The sequence below is a fragment of the Lissotriton vulgaris genome, chromosome 2_1, assembly GCF_964263255.1.
Source record: "Lissotriton vulgaris chromosome 2_1, aLisVul1.2, whole genome shotgun sequence".
Classification (NCBI taxonomy): domain Eukaryota; kingdom Metazoa; phylum Chordata; class Amphibia; order Caudata; family Salamandridae; genus Lissotriton; species Lissotriton vulgaris.
This window is the reverse complement of record NC_141687.1, coordinates 2,011,007,006-2,011,028,501: the sequence shown is the minus strand read 5'-3', so window position 1 is coordinate 2,011,028,501 and position 21,496 is coordinate 2,011,007,006. Positions and strand designations below refer to the sequence as shown.

The following is a 21,496-nucleotide window of genomic DNA, read 5'->3' as shown; positions in this document are numbered from 1 at the left end:
TCCTCTCATGCCGAAATTAGTCAATCCTCAACAGCATGGATTTATCATGGGCAGGGACACAACAGCCCATGTAAATATGGCTATAACGGCATTTGATGTAGCAGGGATTGACTCCACCCAACTCGGTATGGTATTGCTGGACGCTGATAAAGCTTTCGACCGAGTGGGGTGGAATTATCTCTGGGCTGTAATGACAACTTTCGGTTTTAAAGGTCAATATTTAAGGTGGATACATGCTTTATATGATCACCCAACTGCTAAAATTATTTATGCTGGTATGACATCTTCTAATTTCATAATATCCAGGGGCACTCAGCAAGGGTGCCCTTTGTCACAATTGCTGTTTGCCCTCTCTATGGAACCATTTCTTAATGCACTATAGACTCAACTTCGAATCGCTCCTTTTCATTTCGGCCTTTATTCTTTAAAAATTACAGCTTATGCTGATGATATTGCCATATATTCTACAGATGTTGTAGAAGCTCTATACGGTATAACTGATGAAGCTAATAGTTTTGCGGCAATTTCTGGATATAAATTAAACCTAAATAAAACACAGATAATAGCTAATTATAAACCCCAGGCTTTAGTTCAAGGGTTATGCAGGGCATCTACATATCTGGGTGTCACAATTTCATCTAAAATAAGTGAAATAATCACACTCAATTATGAGGCTCTATTAAAAGAAGTGTCTGTTGTATTGAAAAAATGGCACAAGGTCCTACTAAGTATTGGCGGCTGAATTAATTTAATAAAAAATGAAGGTATTGCCAAAAATTCTTTATTTATTTAGATCAATTCCACTACGTGTTAATAATTCTTTTTTTTTAAAACGAGATGGGATTTTTAGTAGCTTTATCTGGGGTTATAAAAAAGCACCCGTATCAATTGCCTTACTCAAGCTTCCATTTAATAAAGGCAAGCTGAATTTTCCCGATATCAGGCTATATTTTTTTGCAACGTTTTTTGGTTGCCTCCGTAGTTTATTTAATCCAAACAATCAATACTACTTTCATCAGCTCATGCTGTGCGAGGACTCTAATCAGTTCTTAGCGAGAGTGAACCACCCTAATTATTTCAAAAGGGTAAAGTTTAAGACCACAAGGGAGATAGTTAGAATTTGGTTTTTTATTTTAACCATGTGTAAAACTTCTTTCTTTCATCCTAAACTACCCCTGTGGGGTAATCCGGGACTTCCTGGAATCTTCAATGATGGAGTGGGCAATACATGGGCTATGTCTGGAATAAAAACTTTAGGGGACCTTTATGGCACTCCAAAATCTTTATAAACTGACTGAAACCATGCGGTTTAAGTATATGCAAATCCGCAATTTTGTTTTATATGCAAGCTAAATATGAGGGAAATTTCTGATTCAGATACCTGGAATTGCTTTTAATCAGTAAAAACAAAATCATTTATCAGTAAGGGCTACAAATGCGTTAATTCTTATAAGGTGGATGATTGTGTGAAACTTGCTATGAAGTGGAGCACAACATTTGGTACCAATATAACTGCTAATTAAGATCTCTGCTTGTCTCTGTAGCATCAATATATTAGTACAGTCCTCTAGCTTAAGGCTACAACAATATAAAACAATATGTCTTTTATATAATACACCAGAAAGAATTTCAAAATGGTCCCTAAATAGCCCTACAAACGACCAGTCTAAATGCCTCAAATCCGATTTAATGGCAGCTGATCTTGAACATATGCTTTTTTCATGTCCAGCACTGACCGAGTTTTGGTCTGGATTGGACAATGTTTTGAACCAAAACTCGTTAGATTTTCTCCCTTTACTGTAACATTGGTACTACTAGGCATACAACCGTTGAATAGTCCACAGAAAGACTTACTAACCATTTTACTTTCCTGTGCTAGACCGACTATCGCCAGGGCATGGATTTCCCCGAAACCACCTCACATTATGGAATGGTGGTCCCTGGTCAAAGAAACTGATACTATGGAGTCCGCATTAGCGAAAATAAGAGGAGTTAGATCACTGATGAAATTGGATAGAGTTTGGGGAACTTTTGTTTAATATCTCTGCTGTTCTACGATTGTAAATGCTAAAATGTTCTTTTGTCTACTCTGATCTATGCTGCTTAATAATTTATTGTCCTTTTTTCTATCTGGCTAAACTTTATATGTGTATTGATCTTCAATTATTTTACTTTTGTTGTTTTCAATTTCTCTTTTGTTAAAATGTATTATGTAAATATTACAAATGTATTTTCTCGTGTTGTTAATAATTTCTAATTTAAAACATTTGTAAAGCGCGGCGTGCACCTGTCGGTTTCTTGGCGCTAGTGGAGGGTATTGGCTACAGAGACAAAAGTGAGAACCGGTAATAGAGCCGGGAAGAGAGAGGGTTACGCAGGGAAAGCCTGTTTAAAAAGAAACGTTTTCAATTCCTTGCGGAAGGATACATAATGGGTGGAAGCACGAAGGTGGTCAGGGAGGGAGTTCCAGAAAGTGGGGGCCAAGGTGGAAAAATTGGACCCACCCCACTTTTTGCGCCTGAAGCGTGGGATTTGAAGAAGGGACTTGGTGGAGGATCGAACTTCTCTTGGGGGAACGTATTCTTTTATAAGTGAAGAAATGAAGGCAGGGGCGGTGCCTTGACGGGCCTGGAAAACCATACAGGCGGTTTTGAACAGAGAACGTTCCTTAACAGGTAGCCAATGAAGCTCCCTGAGGAGGGGTGTGGAGTGGTGAAAGCGTGGGAGACCAAAAACCAGCCGGGCAGCTTGGTTTTGAACCAACTGTAGCCTCCTTAGGCTGTATGCTGGTATGCCATTATAGACGGCGTTGGCATAGTCCAGCCGTGATATCACGAGCGCGGCCATGATCATTTTGAGTGCCTGGGGGGTGAAGAAACGGGAGACAGTGCGGATAGTTCGGAGGGTAAGGAAGCAGGAAGAAACTACAGAGCTGATTTGAGAGTGAAGGGTGAGCTGATTATTCATTTTAACCCCCAGTGTTTTCACCGTGGTTGAAGGGGTGGGGGCGGGACCGAGGGTTTGGGGCCAGAAGAGGGAGTTCCAGGGACTGGAAGAACCACCGGTAAGAACCAACTCGGTCTTGTCCGGGTTCAACTTGAGATGGTTGTGGCTCATCCAGTCCCTGATGAATGTCATAGTGTGCTGAAAACTGGAGACAGAGAGGGGGGAAGAGGATAGATCAAAGATGAGCTGGAGGTCATCCGCGTAGTTCTACACGGTGACCTCCAGCTGCTGAAGAGCGAAGATAAGGGGAAAGATGTAAAGATTAAATAGTAGGGGAGACAAGGAAGAGCCCTGGGGGACACCGCACGTGACGGGGAGTGGGGTGGTTGTGAAGTCTCCTAGCCGGACCACCTGGGTGCGGTCCCTCAGGAAGGAGGACAGCCACACCAGGGCGGATCCCTCGATTCCAGCCGCCTTGACACGGGACAATAGGATGGTATGGTCAACCGTGTCAAATGCGGCGGAGAGGTCGAGGAGTACCAGCGCCTGGTGTTTGTTGTGATCCATACCCTTCCTGAGGTTGTCCAGGACTGATACCACGACTGATTCTGTCGAGTGCCTCGGTCGAAAGCCTGCCTGGCGGGAAGCCAGTCCCCCATTAGCCTCTACGTGGGTGCTGAGAACTGCGGTGACATGGCGCTCCAGCACCTTGCCCAGGTAGGGCAGCAGGGAAATGGGGCGGTAGTTGGCTGAGATGGATGGGTCAGCGCCAGGCTTCTTTAGAATGGGCACTATGGTGGCTGATTTGAGCGTAGGGGTCACTACTCCCTGCGCTAGGGAGCTGTTAAGGAAGGCAATAGGGGGTTCAGGACAAGAGGAGTAAATTTGTTGGAGGATTCGCGCCGGACAGATATCTGCCGGAGAACCTGATTTCACTCTGGGGAGTATCTCCAGAAATGCCTCTTCAGTGAGGGGAGGGATGGAGGTGAGAAGGTTTTGAATAGCAGGAGGAGAAGGGTCAATAAAGGCAGACGAGGGGGGGGGGGATGTTGGCCTTGATGGTAGTGATCTTGTCGAGAAAGTAGGTATTTAGTTGGTTGCAAAGGGGCTGAGATGGGGGGATCTGAGGTGAGGCTCTATCGGAGTAAGCCAAGTCCTGCACTATGCCGAAGATCTCCCTAGGTTTATTTTCGGCAGACATTATTTTTGTTGAGAAGTAAGAGGATTTGGCGGCGAGGGTTGCGGTCTTGTAGTCGGCGAGTGATGACAGATAGAGAGTTTTTAGTGAAGGACAGTAATTTTTCCTCCAGTGCCTTTCTGCTTGTCGGGTGGCCAATTTTAGTTCTTTTAGGTGGTCATTAAACCACCTATTAGATTCCTTGGGTCGCCGAACGGAAATGCGACGCAGGGGAGCCACTGAGTCGCAACCTCTAGCCAGCCAGGTGTTAATAATGTTGGCTTGAGAGTCGGACGAAAGACCGGAAAGGGACGGGGAAGAGTTCCGCAGGTGAGACGTCAGGGTGGGAAAGTTGACTCTGTTCCAATTCCGCGCCCAGGTATTTTTGGCGTGGGGGACTTTGGGTACCTGGTAGAGAGAGATGGAGAAAGAAATAAGGGCGTGATCGGACCAAGGGCAGGGGGAAACCGACACCGGGGAAACTGAGAGATTAAGGGACCAGACCTGGTCAAGTATGTGACCATGAGAGTGAGTGGGGACAGAGATGTGCGACATAAAATTTAAAGATGTGAGGGACTCAGTGAATTCTTTTGAGGCTGTGCACTCAGATGGGTCCGAGGGCCAGTAATTGAATCCCCAAGTACCAGGACCGATGCGTAGTTGACCACCATGTTGGCCAATAGATCTTGGAAAGCCGGCAAGAACAGAGGCAAAGACTGGGGAGGACGGTACATTAGGAGACAGGTAATGGGGGGGGAAAAGGCGAGGGAGCGAACTGTTAGGAATTCGGTGGAAGGGATGGGGGGAAGAGGGAATGGTTTGAAAATTTAGTTCCGACCGAGCGATCATCGCCACTCCACCGCCAACCCTACCTGCCGAACGATCGGCGCGTAAGGCCACGTTGGAAGGGGGGAGGGTAGCCAAGAGAACGGGAAGAGAAGAGTCGCAGAACCAGGTTTTGGTCAGGAGCAGTAGGTCAGGCTTCTCAGAATCGAGCAAGACAAAGAGCTCATGATGGTGCTTGACCGCTGACCTGGTATTCAGTAAGAGAATAGATAGAGAGGGGGTAGGAGGGAGTGGGTCGGGTGGGAGAGGGCGTTGTGGGGGAAGGGCGGATGGAAGGAACGGCAGGGTAGGAGTAGAAGAGGGTTCGAGCCCTAGTGAAAGGATGTGACTCCGGACAGAGTTAATAAAAAATATATTTAAAAAAAGAGAGAAACCTGCCCTTCTCTTCTCAAACTGAATAAAAGGGAGGTTAAAAGTAAATGATGCTTTTAGTATCATTTTTGGAAGTTGCTTGGTTTTTGTTCACTGTTCGGCTGGTTTCAATATTATCTCTCTGAGCGCGGGATCTCTAGTGTGACTTTCGTTTTGTGTCCAAAGATTTATATTGCTCTTTACTCCAGATTTCGTTAATGCAGTTCTTGTAAATCTTTTTTATTGACAATTCAATAAAGAGTCAAAAAACATGACACTATTTACACTGGTGTGTCCATAAACCGTAATTTCCTCTTAACATTTGTCATTCCTTGTGCCCCCCTCCACAGAAAACAATTGGCATTAACATCCAACGTAGAGTATTTGGGAAGCATCTCCTCTGGAACATTGTGGGCAAGAGAAGCACAACATTTTCCTCTATTCACTCCATTTTCTCCTAGCTCCGGGTTTTCGCCCACTTTTGGGGACAGCCACAACCTTCAGATACCACTTCCATATATCACGCTGCCATTCCCCCAGTTTTGGTGTCTGTTCTACCCCCTAAATTCTTGCTGTGTTTAGTTTGGCTACTACCAGTCCCAAAGTCATCAATGTATGCTCTATGCAAGACATCTGATGGTGTCTCATCCCAGATGTTATATAGGCACCATTTTACTGAGATGCTCATATTGCACCCCCCCCCCCCACACCTCATTCATACCTGCAACCCTTAACTCCAAGAATCATTGAATCTTCGGGCAGGCCCACACAATATGATAGAATGTGCCAACCTGGCTGCACTGATGTCGACAAAACATCTCAGTTGTCTTACCCTTTTTTACCATAGTGGTCTGTGCATAATAGGACTGGTGGGGTATTTTTAGCTGCACTAAGTGAAATCATGCTCGAATCGCCACCTCCCTCAAGAATAACAAGGATTTTGTCCATTCATTATCCTCAAGTCCCTCGAGGTCCTATACCTACTGTTCCCGCAGCTGCAGCAAGGCATCTGGAGGGCTGTTAATACATTTTTGGTACAATTGGGAAGTGGCTTTCCGGGGCATATATTCATCTAGCAGTCTCGCCTTTAGGGGCGAAGACTCAAGGAGTCCCTTACCTTTCGGCAGTGCCGCTACAAGTGTGTGACAAATCCTGTAGGTGGCAGAATATTTTGGTGGTGGCTAGCTGATATTTGCGCTGTAGATCTGTGAGGGGGATCAGATCCCCTTGTCCCCATAGATCCCCTACTTTGTAGAGGCCAATTAGGTCTCATTTATCAAACCCTGTTTGCCTTCCCAGTGTACCTAATTTCACCATTTCCCAGAGAGGAGTGGCTTGCATTATCTTGTCCTTCCATCCCAAGGCATGTCTAGCTGTTTGCCAGAGGTATATCACTACCACTGTTGGACCTCGAAGGTTTGTGTTTTTAGTTCCTCCATATATAGCCCTGAGGTGTCCCAATGGCTGCATATCCTGTCTATCCATCCCGAATGTAGTTTCTTCTGGGTGGAGGCAAACCCAGTTGATAGTAGTGGTCAGTTGTGCAGCACAGTAGTATTTCTGGATTTTGGGCAGGGGTATCACTCCATCGACCCACCCCTTCGTGAGTTTATCTATTGCTATTTATGCCAGGCCCCTGTTCAAGAGCAATGTCCTAATTCCCACCCTTAATTGCCTTAAAGTATGCGTTATGGACCGGATAGCATGTGGTTTGCAAGGCATAGAGGAAACGAGGTAGGGTCATAATTTTGAAGAGAGCGGCTCTGCTGAAGAGCGATGATGGCAGGGACCTTTGTGCTAGACATCTTGTTTCAGTCTTTCCAGAGGCGGTGTCAAATTATTACTGTTGAACAAGTCAGGGTCCGTCGTTACGTAGATTCCGAGATAGTGGAATCCATCTGTTGCAATTGTGCCTCTCGGTAGCAGGGAAATCTTGGTATTTGTCTGTTATGGATATTTATAAGGAATTTTCGCCAGTTAATGCTGTAGCCCAAGTAGTGGCCAAAAAGGATAGGTATTTGCAATAACCTACCTAATGTATGGATGGGGTCTACCATGTAGAGCAGACAATCCTCTGCATAAAGTGATATTTTTTCCTCCCAATGGTCGGGCCAATGAAGGCCAAGGACAGTGGTACTTTTCTGATCCAGGCTGCCAAAGGTTTGAATATCAAGGTCAAAATTAGTAGCAATAGCGTGCAGCCCTGTCTGGTGCCGCGTTGTAGCCTGAACACTTGGGATGTCCCCCATTTACTTTTACTTGTGCCAGTGATTCAGTATATAGGAGGTGTATGCATGCTGTAAAGCGCGGGCAAAAGTCTAGCCTGGCCTACACCTCAAGCATGAATGTCCCCTCCACAGTGTCAAATGCCATTTGGGCATCAAGCGAGAGCACCAGGGCAAACTCTTGAAAATTGTCACGCACACAAATAATGGACAGAATGCTGAATAAATCATACATTCAGCCCCAGTCAAGAGATCTGGGTTAAATCCATCGTGATTTTGCTCAACATGTCACCCCAGTTCAGACCCAGCCATATGCAAATCAGTTTTGATCATGTGCCTCATGGGAACAGTCCAGACCGTACTGCCAAGCCAGGTCCTCCCTGGACCGAAAACAAGCATCCAGGGATCGGTTTCTTGGTATTACCCTTCATCAGCCAGGCTATTTTGAATCCAGTGGCACAGTGAGCAAGGGACCCAGGTCTGGGCATACCCATCCCCCTTAGGGTGAAAAGTGCTAAGGAAACAAATGATGGACGGAATGCTGAATAAATCATACATTCACCTCCAGTCAAGCGATCTGGGTTAAATCCATTGTTCTTTTGCTCACCATGCCACCCCAGTTTAGACCCAGCCATATGCAAATCAGTCTAGACCCTGTGCCTCATGGGAACAGTCCAGACCAAACTGCCAAGCCAGGTCCTCCCTGGACTGTATAACTGTGTGTAGTAGGAGGCGAAGGCATCTGCCTCATTTTGTCTATCTCTCACCCATAGGCCAATGGCAGTTTTGATCTCTGATGCTCAGTGGCCAGCCTGTTCCTGCTTATCCAGCCAGGCTAAAATTTTCTCAGCCTTATTACCAACCTCATGAAGGGCGTGTTGCGTGTCCTCATGGCTCGCCCAAACAGCATCAGTTGCTGCATCTCTATATTATTTTTCCTTTAGCCCCGGGCATGCTTGTTTTCTGTATCCTCCTGTTCAGTAAGTTCTGTTTCTAAGTTGTGAATCTCTTGCTGGAGTGTCTCTAACTTGGCTCCCTCATCATTTTTATATCCCACTATCAGGGAGAGGCCCTTCCCTTTAATTACCACTTTGTGCGCCTCCTAAAAGGTCTGTGTGGAGTCAACTAAGGACTCATTCTCAGAAAAATATTGCTCTCTCACCTCCACGAGACCTTCTCTGATGCAATAAACATTGAGGTACCAGGTATTGGTTCAGCCCTCTGTGAAGACCAAAGATCCCCTAAAGTGGGGAGTGGTCTGTGATGCCCATGGCCAGATACCAAACCCCGCAGTAGTGAGGAAGTTGCTGCATGAGAGTGAGGAATTGGTAAATCCGGGAGAGTCAATAATGCAGCTCTTGTTAATGCACATTGAGTGATTGAAACGTCAAAGTTTTGAATCTATGAGTTATTGATTGATCAGTCATTTGGGTATAAATGAATCTTGGCTCACAGACACATTCTGCCATAGCCTATACTAACCCTAGTGGATATAAATTGATATGGCAGTTCTTTGCATTTTCCCACTGGAGAGAGTTTTACCGATTGCTTAAGAGATTTTTTCTCTGACCCTAATACCCATAGATTCTAATTATTTGGATGCTATTTAGCAGCTAAATAGTCTCTCCTAACTCCCTTTTACTCTAATTTCCCTTCTTATCTAGTGCCCCCTGTGCTCTGTTAGTGATGTTGTTTTTTTCTTTTCTAGCTGAAATCAATTCTGCTCCTAGCATCGAAGCTTATTGTCATTAAGAACCTTAATATTTTGGTGGAATCCGCCTCTCTCACTGTCTCACATAAACGTATAGCTCACCAGGACATTCTGTGCCATCAGTAGTGGGTATTGATTGACACACAAGGCCAGCTCTATCCTCAATCACATGTTTGCCCCATTAGTCCTGATTGTAGTTTACTCTGTGTTTCATTTACCTTGGTGCCAATGCCTTCCCAGCTTTTAAGAGTTCCTGTTCTGTGTTGGAGTTCCCTTAGGGCTGATGTACCAAGAGACAGGTCTCAAAAAAATAGTTACAAATTGTGCACTAACTTTTTGTGACCTGTCTTTGATTTTAAATGCGACCTTTGATTTATTTGTCCACATCACAAAATGTCCAGTCGCAGAACGACCACCTTAATGAATATTAATTAGGCAGATCTCTATTTGTGACATCCTGTAATTGGCTACAAAACAGGAATGCAAGGAACGGCAGACAACCACCCTTGGTTTGCACTCCCAAAAAGGAAGCTTTTTTGTAAACCAGCCCCTATTCCGTAATGGAAGTGGTGCAGCTTTAAAAAAAACGGTTTCTGTTTGAGAAAGCTTTGGGGCTGCAAGCCAAGCAAATGACCACCACGTACTCCCTCTCCCTGCCAAAGATCAACTGACCTAATTCATAAAAGTGATGGGGGCACCCTCGCCTTGGCAAATTTGTTCCCGCCTCCTTTGTCATTACTATAATTAATTGAGCGTTTTGAGACTGCAATTGTGTCACAAACCATTTATAAATGCCATATCTAATTGCAGTTACATCTTTTCCTAAATGTGATTCGATATGGTTAGCTAACCCATGTTGCGATTTGGCTCACAAAATGAGTTTAATACATACATAAAAGCCATTTGCTGTTGCATTCCCTGTGATTTGTTAAATCTCAGAGTTTGCAACTAAATATTGGCGCTGCATCTCTTACGATTGGTCACATAGCTTTAGCACTGATGACCAGCACACTTACTTGAATCTGCTTCATTGTTACAAATATGTTCTACATCAAAGTAGGAGGACCTGCTATGGCCAAGTTCCCTCTTCCGTACACCTTTCCAAAAGACCTATGACATGCTGTCCCAATGCTGAACCTATTGAAGGCCGTAGCTTTGAAACCAATATAATGTTTTCTTATTCTCTCCTAAACAGCTGGGCCTGTAACAGCAGTGCATTTGGACGCAGGAGCAGTACATGCTTGGCTTTTTCCTAGCATCTGTTGGTGTCCAGGACCTCTCTAAAAAGTCCCAGCAAGTCTCCTTATGGTGGCGGGGTCACAGAAGCAGCCCCCCTCGTGTTCACCCTCTGTTAATGGCCTCCTCTCACAACCACAGCTCAGGTGCCACGGTCAGCAATTGACCTGCACGAGATGATTACCAAAATAAGGATAGGAGGAATTGCAGCTGAAAGGTGGGGGCATAGGGCTAAATCTTGCTCAGGCTCTGAGATGGAGTTCCAGGAATCTGTGTCACAATGCCAGTGTATGTCAAAGGAGACGGTCAAGAGGGTATTAGCACATGTAAGAGACAGGGTCAATCTCCCCCACCTACCAGTAGCTCTCCTGTGTGCAGCCCAGTGTGTATATGATATTCAAAATAAGTGTATTTTCAGAACCCATACATGCCAAAATATATTTAAAGCTGATATTGAAATGATAAATCATGCAGCATTAGGAAACGTGTTACTAATATTATTACCTTGGTGGCAGGGGGCATAATAGCTGTGGCTGTTATGTATTACCCTTGTAGAAACACTGCAAATTGACTAAGCCTTTTTCACATTTCTGCTGGCAATCTTGCACAGCTGGTTATGAATACGATGATCACTAATGCAATCTTGTCTGCTGTGTACAACACTAATAATATTAATAGGTCAGGATGATTCTAATTGAACATAGGTAGCTATTGTTAGTGAAAAGGTTGAAGACCCTAAGCAGATGTTGTAGAAGACCTAGGGAATCAGAAGAATGAGTAACATTCTTGCCACTTTTAGATCAACCTAAATCTGAGACTTACATGCAGTGCCATTATGTCCATCGCTTTGAGTGTCTAACTTAAGTCAGGATAGCAGCCAAATCTAAGTTTCAGGCCCAAACCACTAAAAAGCATCAGTAGTACTGTCTCTATATCCCCATTTCTGGAGGTCCACTTGCAGAGGAGTGGATCATGTCAGACTTTGCTGGTGGGGTTTAGGGTGGAGCAAAGACCTTGACAAGGGAAGGGATGTTGGACTTGGGCTGGAAACAGGCTCTGGTTCCAGTGTTGGGAAGAGTGCCATCTGCACCCCATTGAGCAGCCTGGATGCAGTTTAGTTTTTTTCTTTGCCTCAGAAATATTTTATAGAGTGACCTGCTCCTTTCTTGGAGCACAGATGCACATGTTTTGCAATCAGGGAGGACCACCTTTTGGATTTTTTCATTCGCCTGAGAATAAATCCAAATAGAAACAACATCTCAGCCCCAGCTCCTTTTGTGCCTTGAGACACCTACCAAACCCAGTCATTTCTGAACACTAGACAACAGGAGGTGTTCTGGTTGCTATGGCTTCCAAGGATGCCACCATTTCTTCTTACTTGTATTACATACACAGGTCGAATATTGATTAAAAAAAAATTCTCTGAGAGAAAGTGGCAGAAGGTATGGCGAACAGCAAACCTCCCACCACCCAGTGTTACCACCTTCTATTAAAAACAGTACCTCATATGTGTGGGTAGGCATTTCATGACTGATAGGAAATGGCCAAATATGTAAACATTTTATGTCATGATAGTGTTAAAGTAGTCTTCACATGGTCACAATTGTGGCCTATTCCTTTTCTGTGCAATAAGCCCACTCACATATGTGGAATAGTGTTTTATCAAAAGGGTGGGAATGTTTCATGGTAGGGCATTTACCATAGAGTTCTGTAGCTTTCTGCTTTCGGTGCTCCATGGAATCTCCCCTATGAAAAACATTCCCCGGTGTCTAGTGTGTGAATCCCGTCAATAGTGTTCTTTTTTATTTTCCTGACATTCTGTTTACTCCAACATATCCAACCATGTTATTTGTTCCTTCCATTCCTTCCATTCCTCCAAACCTGCCAACTACTGCTAAACACAAGAAACCCTTATTTAATGAACTTGTGAAGCAAACTAATGACACCTCTTTCAGTTCCTTCCATCCAACTCTAAAATCTACCTGAAGAACTATTTTTTTATTTGAACAAATAAAAATATTGCCCATAACAACCTCTTGGTGTGTGTGATAATCTCTTAGTGTGCGTGATATTACACAAGACGGCCAGAGATTGCACAATCAATATTAAAAGTGAGCCCCACACCATCCCTTAAGACGGCCTAAAATTCAATAGCACGTTTTTCAAGGCCTACTACTTTTTACACAACCCTGTCTTTACAACAAGTCAGACGCTTATGTGGGGACTATTGTTACCCGTACTACTAGCTTGCCCCGATACCCTACCCTAGCATTTACAGAGTGCAGCCTGCCCAGCAATCTCAAAGACAATAGGTAGGTTTTACACTTAAATGCCATTAGAATCGCCATTCTCTTCCGCCGGTTGGCCGTCGCAGTTATTGACCTCCTCCCTCCCGTACTCCTGCTGAGGTTCATCTTCCTGTGCTTCAATGGCTTCCTCCATCTCAGTCCATGTCTTCCATTCTAACATGCTCCTTGATCGCACAAAAGCTTCCAAAGTAAACAGGCCCCTCCATCTGCACCATTGGAAAGAGCCAGTGCATCTGACTAATGTTTTTTTCTACCTTACTCGCTGTAGCGATATTTGGAAAGCAAGCTTTTTTATGATTATACATTTGTTTATGTGACTATAAATACGAATTTAAATAAAACATTCTACTTATTTTATTAATTTTGAAAATATTGCATGGCGGAGAAAACCAGTACATCATGCATATTGTAATATGAGTTTTTTTCAATATAAAGACTAGTTTTTATACTGAGAGTATAGCCTTTTTTGCGGTAATGGGTTACACAAACAGTAATTTCTTTCCATGTTAAGATGGCTGGGTCAAAACATGAGCACAGTCTATCTTCTACAAATGCACATAAGTATGTGGGCTGGGTAATGTTGAAGCAATGTAAATTAGAATGCCCACGGAAAAGCACGTAATACTGTGCACGCCGCTGCTCTCTCTCACGGAAATACTACATGGGAGTGAACTTTTGGAAAAAGGTGAGACTTACACCACCATTAGCCATTTGAAGGCTACGATTTTTTAACACCTTGGCTGCTTGAGATATTTGTTTGCTGTGCTGGATCATAATAGAAATAGGTGTGTTCATGACGAGCTCAGCTCGTCATGAGCACAGAAGGGGTTAAGGACACACACAAACGCCATTCCAACGTGTGGGAGAAGTCTGACCCCCGCAAAGTACCTATAACAGATCGCCTAACAGTGCAAGCTCAACCTAAAAAGGGGTTGATTTGAATTGGTAAAATGGGATGTCTCCATGTCTCATTTTGTGGGTTTATTTGTGTCACAGGCGCTAGTCCTAGCAGTTATTTGTTAATAATGCTCTCTTCACGGTTCTGTTTTTAGCCTAGAGGGTGAGGTGATAACTCTAATAAACTCTCTATTTTCTCCTCATGACTCTATTTTACCTTCACACACTTTTGTTTTGATTTTGCACTGCTTTTTGATTCTTAATTGGTAACAGACTGTAAAGACTGCACAGTATGTTTCACTTTTCTCTGTGTTTCTTATTCTGATTCCATTGAGTGAATCCCTTTATTGGAAGTCTGTCTCCATGATAAGGAGACATATGATCCAATTGGGTGGATAACCAGATGACAAGATTGATTATTGATGGGAATCCAAGTATAGCTCAAATGCTTTTTGGTTCCTTTAGTATTCCTGCTATTTTTGACTCTTCTAATTCTGTCACTAGTAACCTGCAAAGCACTTGATGGCTTGATATCTATTGGACCCCCAGTTCAGTTGGTTGTTGCTATTGTATAAATTGGGGATCGGAACTGAGGCTGGTCGGTAAAATATCCCTTTGACCCTATATTCTCTTGTGTGTTGTTGTTACACCACCATTAGCCATTTGAAGGCTACGATTTTTGAAGGACACACACAAAAGCCATTCCAACGTGTGGGAGGAGTCTGACCCCCACAAAGTACCTATAACAGATCGCCTAACAGCGCACGCGCTGTGGCTCAACCTAAAAAGGGGTTGGTTGGAATTGGTGAAATGGGATGTCTCCATGTCTCATTTTGTGGGTTTATTTGTGTCACAGGTGCTAGTCCCAGACACACAAATTAGGTTTTGCTTTCATCTGGAAATATGGTAATACAAGGTGGTAGGAATTTTGTGGATCCCTGCACTTTCTGGAACTTTCATGGGCTCCACACAAGTCACATCACCCCGGATTCTTGGATTCCATGGGTGACAGGCGATCCAGGGCCCAAAATTCACAGTCACCCACACCGCTAAACCAAGTAATTTTCTCTCCGATTTTTTTACTTCTCCACACCTTGTTTTGGAGCATTTAATGTCATTTTTGCTAGGCCCAGAAACAAAGGAGGGAAATAAGTTGTATCTGAATTAGTGTGGTAACGCTAGGTGGCATGAATTTTGTTGCTTCCCACAACTTCCAGAACTTACTGTTACAGAAATGTGAAGAAAATTGCTGTTTTAGCCTAAGTACGAGGTTTGCAGAGCCCTGGGGTAAAAGACATTGTGGACCCACGCGAGTCACACTACCTTGGACTCCGTGGGTGTCTACTTTGCACTGAACTAGGGCCTACATTCTGTAGTTGCCCACTTTATAAAAAAGTGTTGATTTTGCTGGGTGAAATGCCATGTCTTCAGGTTGCTTTTTGTGGTGTTGCATGTCAAAGCGGCTAGGCCATGTCACACAAGTAGGCTATAGTTTTTACTGAGAGACGTGGAAACACAAGAATAGTAGAACACTGGTTATTAACATTTGGATTTCTCTCCCTTTATGGCTTCCAAATGTAAGCCAATGTGGAAGAAAGAACACATTTTGCAAAATGCGCCCTGAATCAGATGATAGAATGGGTAGCCCTAAATTCATAGGTGTACAAATAACCACTGTTCCTAAACTCAATATCTTGTGCGCATTTCAGAAATACATACTTATTTTTCATTCATTATATTTTTCCACATGAATTGCTGAATGGTTGGTAGGCAATGAAAATCCTGATGATCTGCAGCTCGGTTTATGACTGAGTATTGTGTGGTTTTGGAGAACCTGCAAATAGCATATATCCCCACGAGCCAGAAGGGTCGATTGACTGTGATTTGTATATTCCTCCTGTAAATCAGCTCTTGGGACAAAAAATATTATTAATTATTTTTATTACATTCAGATTTCTATGATTAGTTTCTTAGGGAAAGCCTTGAGGGTGTATAATTATGACACCTTGCTGAATACAGACTTTTGTCTACTTTTCAGAAAGATGTAGCTTTCCAGGATCTTCCATAAGTTTCACACTTTTGGCGCCACAAATTGCAAGTCAATTTAAACCACACAAAATTAGAATAAATGGAGTACTTTTCAGAAACATGCAAAATCTGCTCTAAAAGATATATATTTGACACAGCTCGGCTTGTTTCTGAAAACTGGGAAAATTATGATCCTACTATAGCCAACATTTCATGCGTGTCCCAGTAATTGTTTCTCATTTTTCACCCTAAAAATAAAAAAAGAAAAGGTACATGTTGGAGGTTTCCTCAGTGGAATATAACTTATGCAGTATTAGGGTATCTTTCATAGATTCACATCCCTGAATCATTCCCCGTCGTCGGGATGGGAGTCCCCGGTACATAAATAAAGTAATGTCCGGTTAGACATATAGAGTAATAGGCCAAAGTCCTCATATTAGTAACATATCCAGGTCCTTTTGTAATAAGGACCAAACTCTAGAGAGCAACCAACCAATCAGCTGCCACAACCCTCTGGAACCTTCCTGGAAGGAACTCTAGTCCCTCAGATTTTCTACCGCACGTCGTGCTAAGGGAGTCTCCCCTTGTTCTCTGAGGAGAGTGAGAGCTCGTCGAAATCCTCTTCAAAGACTCCTCCGAAAAGGCCCAGAGTCTTCCTCGCAGCAACCTCAAAAGAAGACGCAGAAAAAGTCTTTAGAGTCTCACCTAAAGATTTTCCTGCCAGGGAGGCTTCTCTGCTTCTAGGGTCGAAAAAAACCGCTTCAGACCATCTAACTCCTCCGCCGAGGGTGAAACACACTTTCAAAAAGCCTTTCTCAGCCCCATCGACTACCACCTCTTCGACGATGACTTTGACAACAACTAAATCTCCTCAGACTGCCATTGGAGTGATTTCGTCAACTACGACATATTCTGCACTTTCAGTCTTGTTGGCATCCCTTTCGCCAGTGACGTCTTCGTCGACGGCACGTACCCCTTTGTCGTCGACTACCAAAATCAAGAAATCCTCGTCGACAGCGTCGACGACTCGCTCGACGATGACCTCAGCGACGAGTGCTTCATTGTCGATGATACGCTAGTCGACGAAGAGTGTACCGTCGATGACCATCCCGTCGACGACCGCTTTGATGATGAGAGGTCCCTCGTCGGCGGTAGACAAGTCAGTTCTACAGCCTTCTCAGCGGATAACATTCCTGAGAGCTGTCCTGGATACGACTCCTGAAAAAAGCTTACCCATCACAGGAGCGACAACAAAAACTCCTGCGTTTAGCAGAACGCGTATGCAGAAGAAAATCTTTCAGTGCGCTTATTCAAATCCCACCTCGGAATGATGTCTTCCTGCATCCTCCTAGTTACTTACTGTCATCTCCGCATGTGTCCTCTTCCAGTGGCTCAGTGGATTCAAATCAGCGGATCATTCGACAACATTATACAGGTGACTCCTCAGATGGTCACAGCTCTCAACTGGTGGACTCAGCCACAAAATCTGTCTAGAGGCCTATCCTTCCTAACTCAATCCTCCCCTCAAGTTATAACCACGGATGCGTCTCTAGAAGGTTGGGGATCCTTCCTTCTTGAACTTCAGATCAAAGGAAAGTGGTAGTCTTCCGAGCGGAAACTGCACATAAACCTCCTAGGACTCATAGCTGTCTATCTAGCCCTCCTGGTTTTCCTTCCCAGAATAAAAGGCTCACATGTGCTGGTCAGAATGGACAACACTACGACAATGCACTACCTGAACAAGCAAGGAGGGACTCGTTCACTCTCACTCTCTCAAGAATCTCAGAAAATCTGGAACTGGTCTCTTCAGCACAAAGTTTCCCTGCAAGCGGAGTATGTTCCAGGAAAAGACAATGCATTGGCAGACTCTCTAAGCAGAATGCAGACAACCTGCCACAAGTGGGAGTTAAACCAAGATACTCTCAACAGCATCTTCTCTCTGTGGGGCAAACCACGGTTGGATCTATTTGCCACGCGGCAGAACACCAAATGCCAACACTTCACAAGCTGGCATCCCCAACAGGGATCTCTGGGGAATGCATTGTCAATATCATGTTTCGGCGTATTCGCCTACGCCTTTCTGACGATTCCCCTCATTCCCAGGCTCCTCAGGAATATGGAGGCAGAGTCTTGCACACTGGTTCTAATAGGCCCAGCATGGCTTCGCCAACATTGGTTCATGGATCTTCATCTCCTCTCCCTGCAAACTCCAATTCCGTTGGCACGGTTTCACCCCTCCTCACAATGGACCAGGAACAAGTCCAACACCGAATCCTGCATCTCTCAAATGATCGGCCTGGCTCCTGATTTCCACTTATTTCCAGATTTTAACATTCCTCCGGACTGCAGAGCTGTCCTATCTTGTGCACGGGCGGAGAGTACAAACAGGACTTACTCCTTTAAATGGAAAATATTCTGTATCTCTGTGCAAGTCGGCTAAGGTGCATCCCTTCACATCCTCTCCAGAAGAGATATTGCCATACCTCCTTCAGTTAGCTACTTCGGGCCTTGCCCACGCTTCCATAAAAGTTCACCTGGCAGCAATATCCTGTTTCAGAAGATCTTCTACAGGACCTTCTCTTTGGGGTCAAACAGATTGTTAAAAAAAATTCTCAAAGGTCTGTTTTGGACTTTCTCTCCCGTAAAGTTTCCACCTCTAACATGGTAACTAAACACAGTACTCGCTCAGCTTCTGAAGCACCCTTTTGAGCCAATACACAGGGCTGACCTCAAGTTCCTTTCCTGGAAAACTGCGCTCCTCCTAGTACTTCCATCCTCAAGACGAGTTAGCGACCTTCACGCTATCACTATACAGGATCCCTTTCTTCAATTCCAGAACAACAGGGTAATTCTTCGAACAAATCCAAAATGTATTCCAAAAGTCCTGTCGGACTTCCACCTAAATGAGCCTATTGTCTTAAAGACTTTCTTTCCAAATCCTCAAACAGCAGCTGAAAGAGCTCTACATTCACTGGATTTGAAACGCTGCCTTAAGTTCTACCTTGACAGAACAAAATCTTTCAGCAAGTCCAACCAACTTTTTGTGGCTTACAGTTTGCCCAGGAAGGATTACCCCTTCCTGGGCAAAGTATTTCCAGATGGATCTCTGGTGCTATTGTCTTCTGTCACCAACAAGCTGGTCAACCTATACAATCAAGAATTCGTGCCCTTTCCACTAGGGCAGTTTCTACTTCTATGACACTGTTTGTAGGCGTGCCCATCACAGACATTTGCAGAGCGGCAACATGGAAGATGCTGCATACATTTACCAAACATTACTGTTTGGGTACAGAGCTAGCAAAGGTTGCTGCAATGGGACAGGCGGTGTTGCGTCATCTATTTTGATAGAGGTGAGCCTTCCTTCCTTCCCACAAGCCTTTCTCTTATTTTTCCACACACATTTCTCTGTCACTGTTATACCATTTGCCAGACTTGCAATTTATTGCTTTGCATTTTAATGTTGATATATATATTTATTAACTAATGCTTTTATGTTCTTTATGCAAAAGGAAATGTGCTTATCATTGCTTTCTATTCTGATTCAGGCATGTGAATCTATGAAAGATACCCTAATACTGCATAAGAAATGCGTTACTTACCTGTAATTGCAGATATCCAGTATTGGTATCTTTCATAGATTCGTATGCAACCCACCTGCCTCCCTTGGAAGGGCTCACCTAGTACTCTCAATTGTACCTCGATATAGCACTGTGCCCACGAATATCTGAGGGACTAGAGCTCCTTCCAGGAAGGTTCCAGAGGTTGGTGGCAGCTGATTGGTTGCTCTCTAGAGTTTGGTCCTTATTACAAAAGGAACTGGATATGTTACTAATGTGAGGCCTTTGGCCTATTACTCTATATGTCTAATGGGACATTACTTTACTTTATTTATGTTCCGGAGACTCCCATCCTGACATCAGGGAATGATTCAGGCATGTGAATCTATGAAAGATACCAATACTGGATAACTGCACTCACAGGTAACGCATTTCTATTAGCTAGTGATCCATTGTCTTGATCCCATGGATCCTACCAAAAATCTAAAGTGCTATCAATAGAGATCACATGAAATGTATGATGCTTTTGTCTGACCTATCCCCATTCTATTAAATATTGGTCTAACAGACTGTACTATAAGCAGGCCATTGCAAGATGGCACATTTTACACAAGCTTAATATCTGAGCGGGCTGACATCTCCTTGCACATACATGTGCTTCTTCACCTTAGCTATGCAGGGAGTTGTCGGAGAACTCTCAAGGTTTGCAGCTATTGTCGAAAACATAGATCAATTGAGAAAAGAAAAGGCTCAGGTTTTGCACAATCAAGTATCTTTTAGCTGACCCTTTCTTTGACCCCGAGATCGCATATTTAAACAGTTTCTTATTGAGCCCTCTTAATTGACGAAATGCACATTAGAAACAAACATGGTAAAAGATCACAAGTGAGGTTACTCGGGTCAAGGGTAAAACGACAGTCGCTTTGTGGCCTTATTTTATCACACCCATTATCGATCAGTCATCATCTACGTCACTGTTTCGCCTTTGTTTGGCTATTATATTTGTCTCTAGTCCTCGTTCATAATTTAGATGCTATGTCATTAAAATATGATAATTCTAGGATTACACATTCTAGGTTTGCAGCCTACTATAAACATACATGGCAATAATCTGATTGAGATGGGAGACTTCTGAGTCCTAAAGCCAAAAGTGACTTTATTTTAGGTGGCTCCCACCTAAAATTTTCACTGTTGCAATGTAAGCCAATGGAGAAAATACATTCTCCTGGTTCTTTCTTTCAAAATATCACACTTGCTAGTGTGAAAATATTGGCATATATGTATCAAGCCATTGTTTGTACATAGTCTGTTCCTCGTAATTTCTCCATGAACAACATAGTATACCTAACTACAAAGTAACTCTTTCAATACAGACATCACCCATTTATCTACAATACACACCTCATTTAGCAACTGAAATAGTGCTTGAGAATAAGAGATAACCGCAACAACTAAAGGAACCTAAAATTATGGTATGAGATGTTAGGCCTGCATATTAAATCACTCAGTGATTTAACAGCATAGTGTGCGTACAAAGTAATGACCAAGAGTTATATTGCTATACAGTAAATATATGTTTTATGTTAACTCACATATTCCTCATCAGTATTTTTTTCCCCTTTCAGGCAAATATGGGACACGAATCTGCCCTGCTTTCCTTCTGAATTTACCATACATTTGTTTGCCTATCTGGGCTGGTTTCAGAATCTATAATCAACCATCTGTGAGCTATAATCTTAAAAACAAGGTAATTTGTTGCAGGAGATAACTGTTGCTTTCAGAGTTGTTCTTTTAAAATAACAATGTCAATATTTAGTGGCTGTAATATATCAGTGTACACTTTATTAAAACTATTTGAATCAAAATGTTTAGATGTTCTGTTACATCACTGTATTGGGTGTCTTAGACAGCACAATATAAGGTTACTACAAAATGCTCCAAGTTTGACTTAAGTCAAGTGCCCTAGCCATATTTCTCATTTTTCGGAAGGCAAGCATATACATGAAGTATTTTTTCAGTGGCATGGTGAGAGGCAGTAGGTTTATTTCACAGTAGGTTCTACAGAGTTAGGGTTGTACCACCAAATACTTGTTTGCTAGATCAAAAGTGCAGTAGGGCATTATCATGCATGTATCTAATTTTTCCCCAGTAATATACGTGTGTAGCCAGAGCCTTTGACAGTCAGTAATAGAGACCTGTTGGACAAACATCAA

General features: G+C 43.4%; 1 protein-coding gene across 1 annotated transcript in view; it reads left to right on the top strand.

Annotated features, from left to right (window-relative positions):
- The window catches only part of TM6SF1 (transmembrane 6 superfamily member 1), a 556,895-nt gene that overhangs the window by 314,197 nt on the left and 221,202 nt on the right, over positions 1-21,496 (top strand). Inside the window, exon 6 of the mRNA XM_086958234.1 lies at positions 20,909-21,030. Coding sequence (XP_086814360.1) covers positions 20,909-21,030 — 122 coding nt within the window. The remainder of the gene's footprint in view (positions 1-20,908; positions 21,031-21,496) is intronic.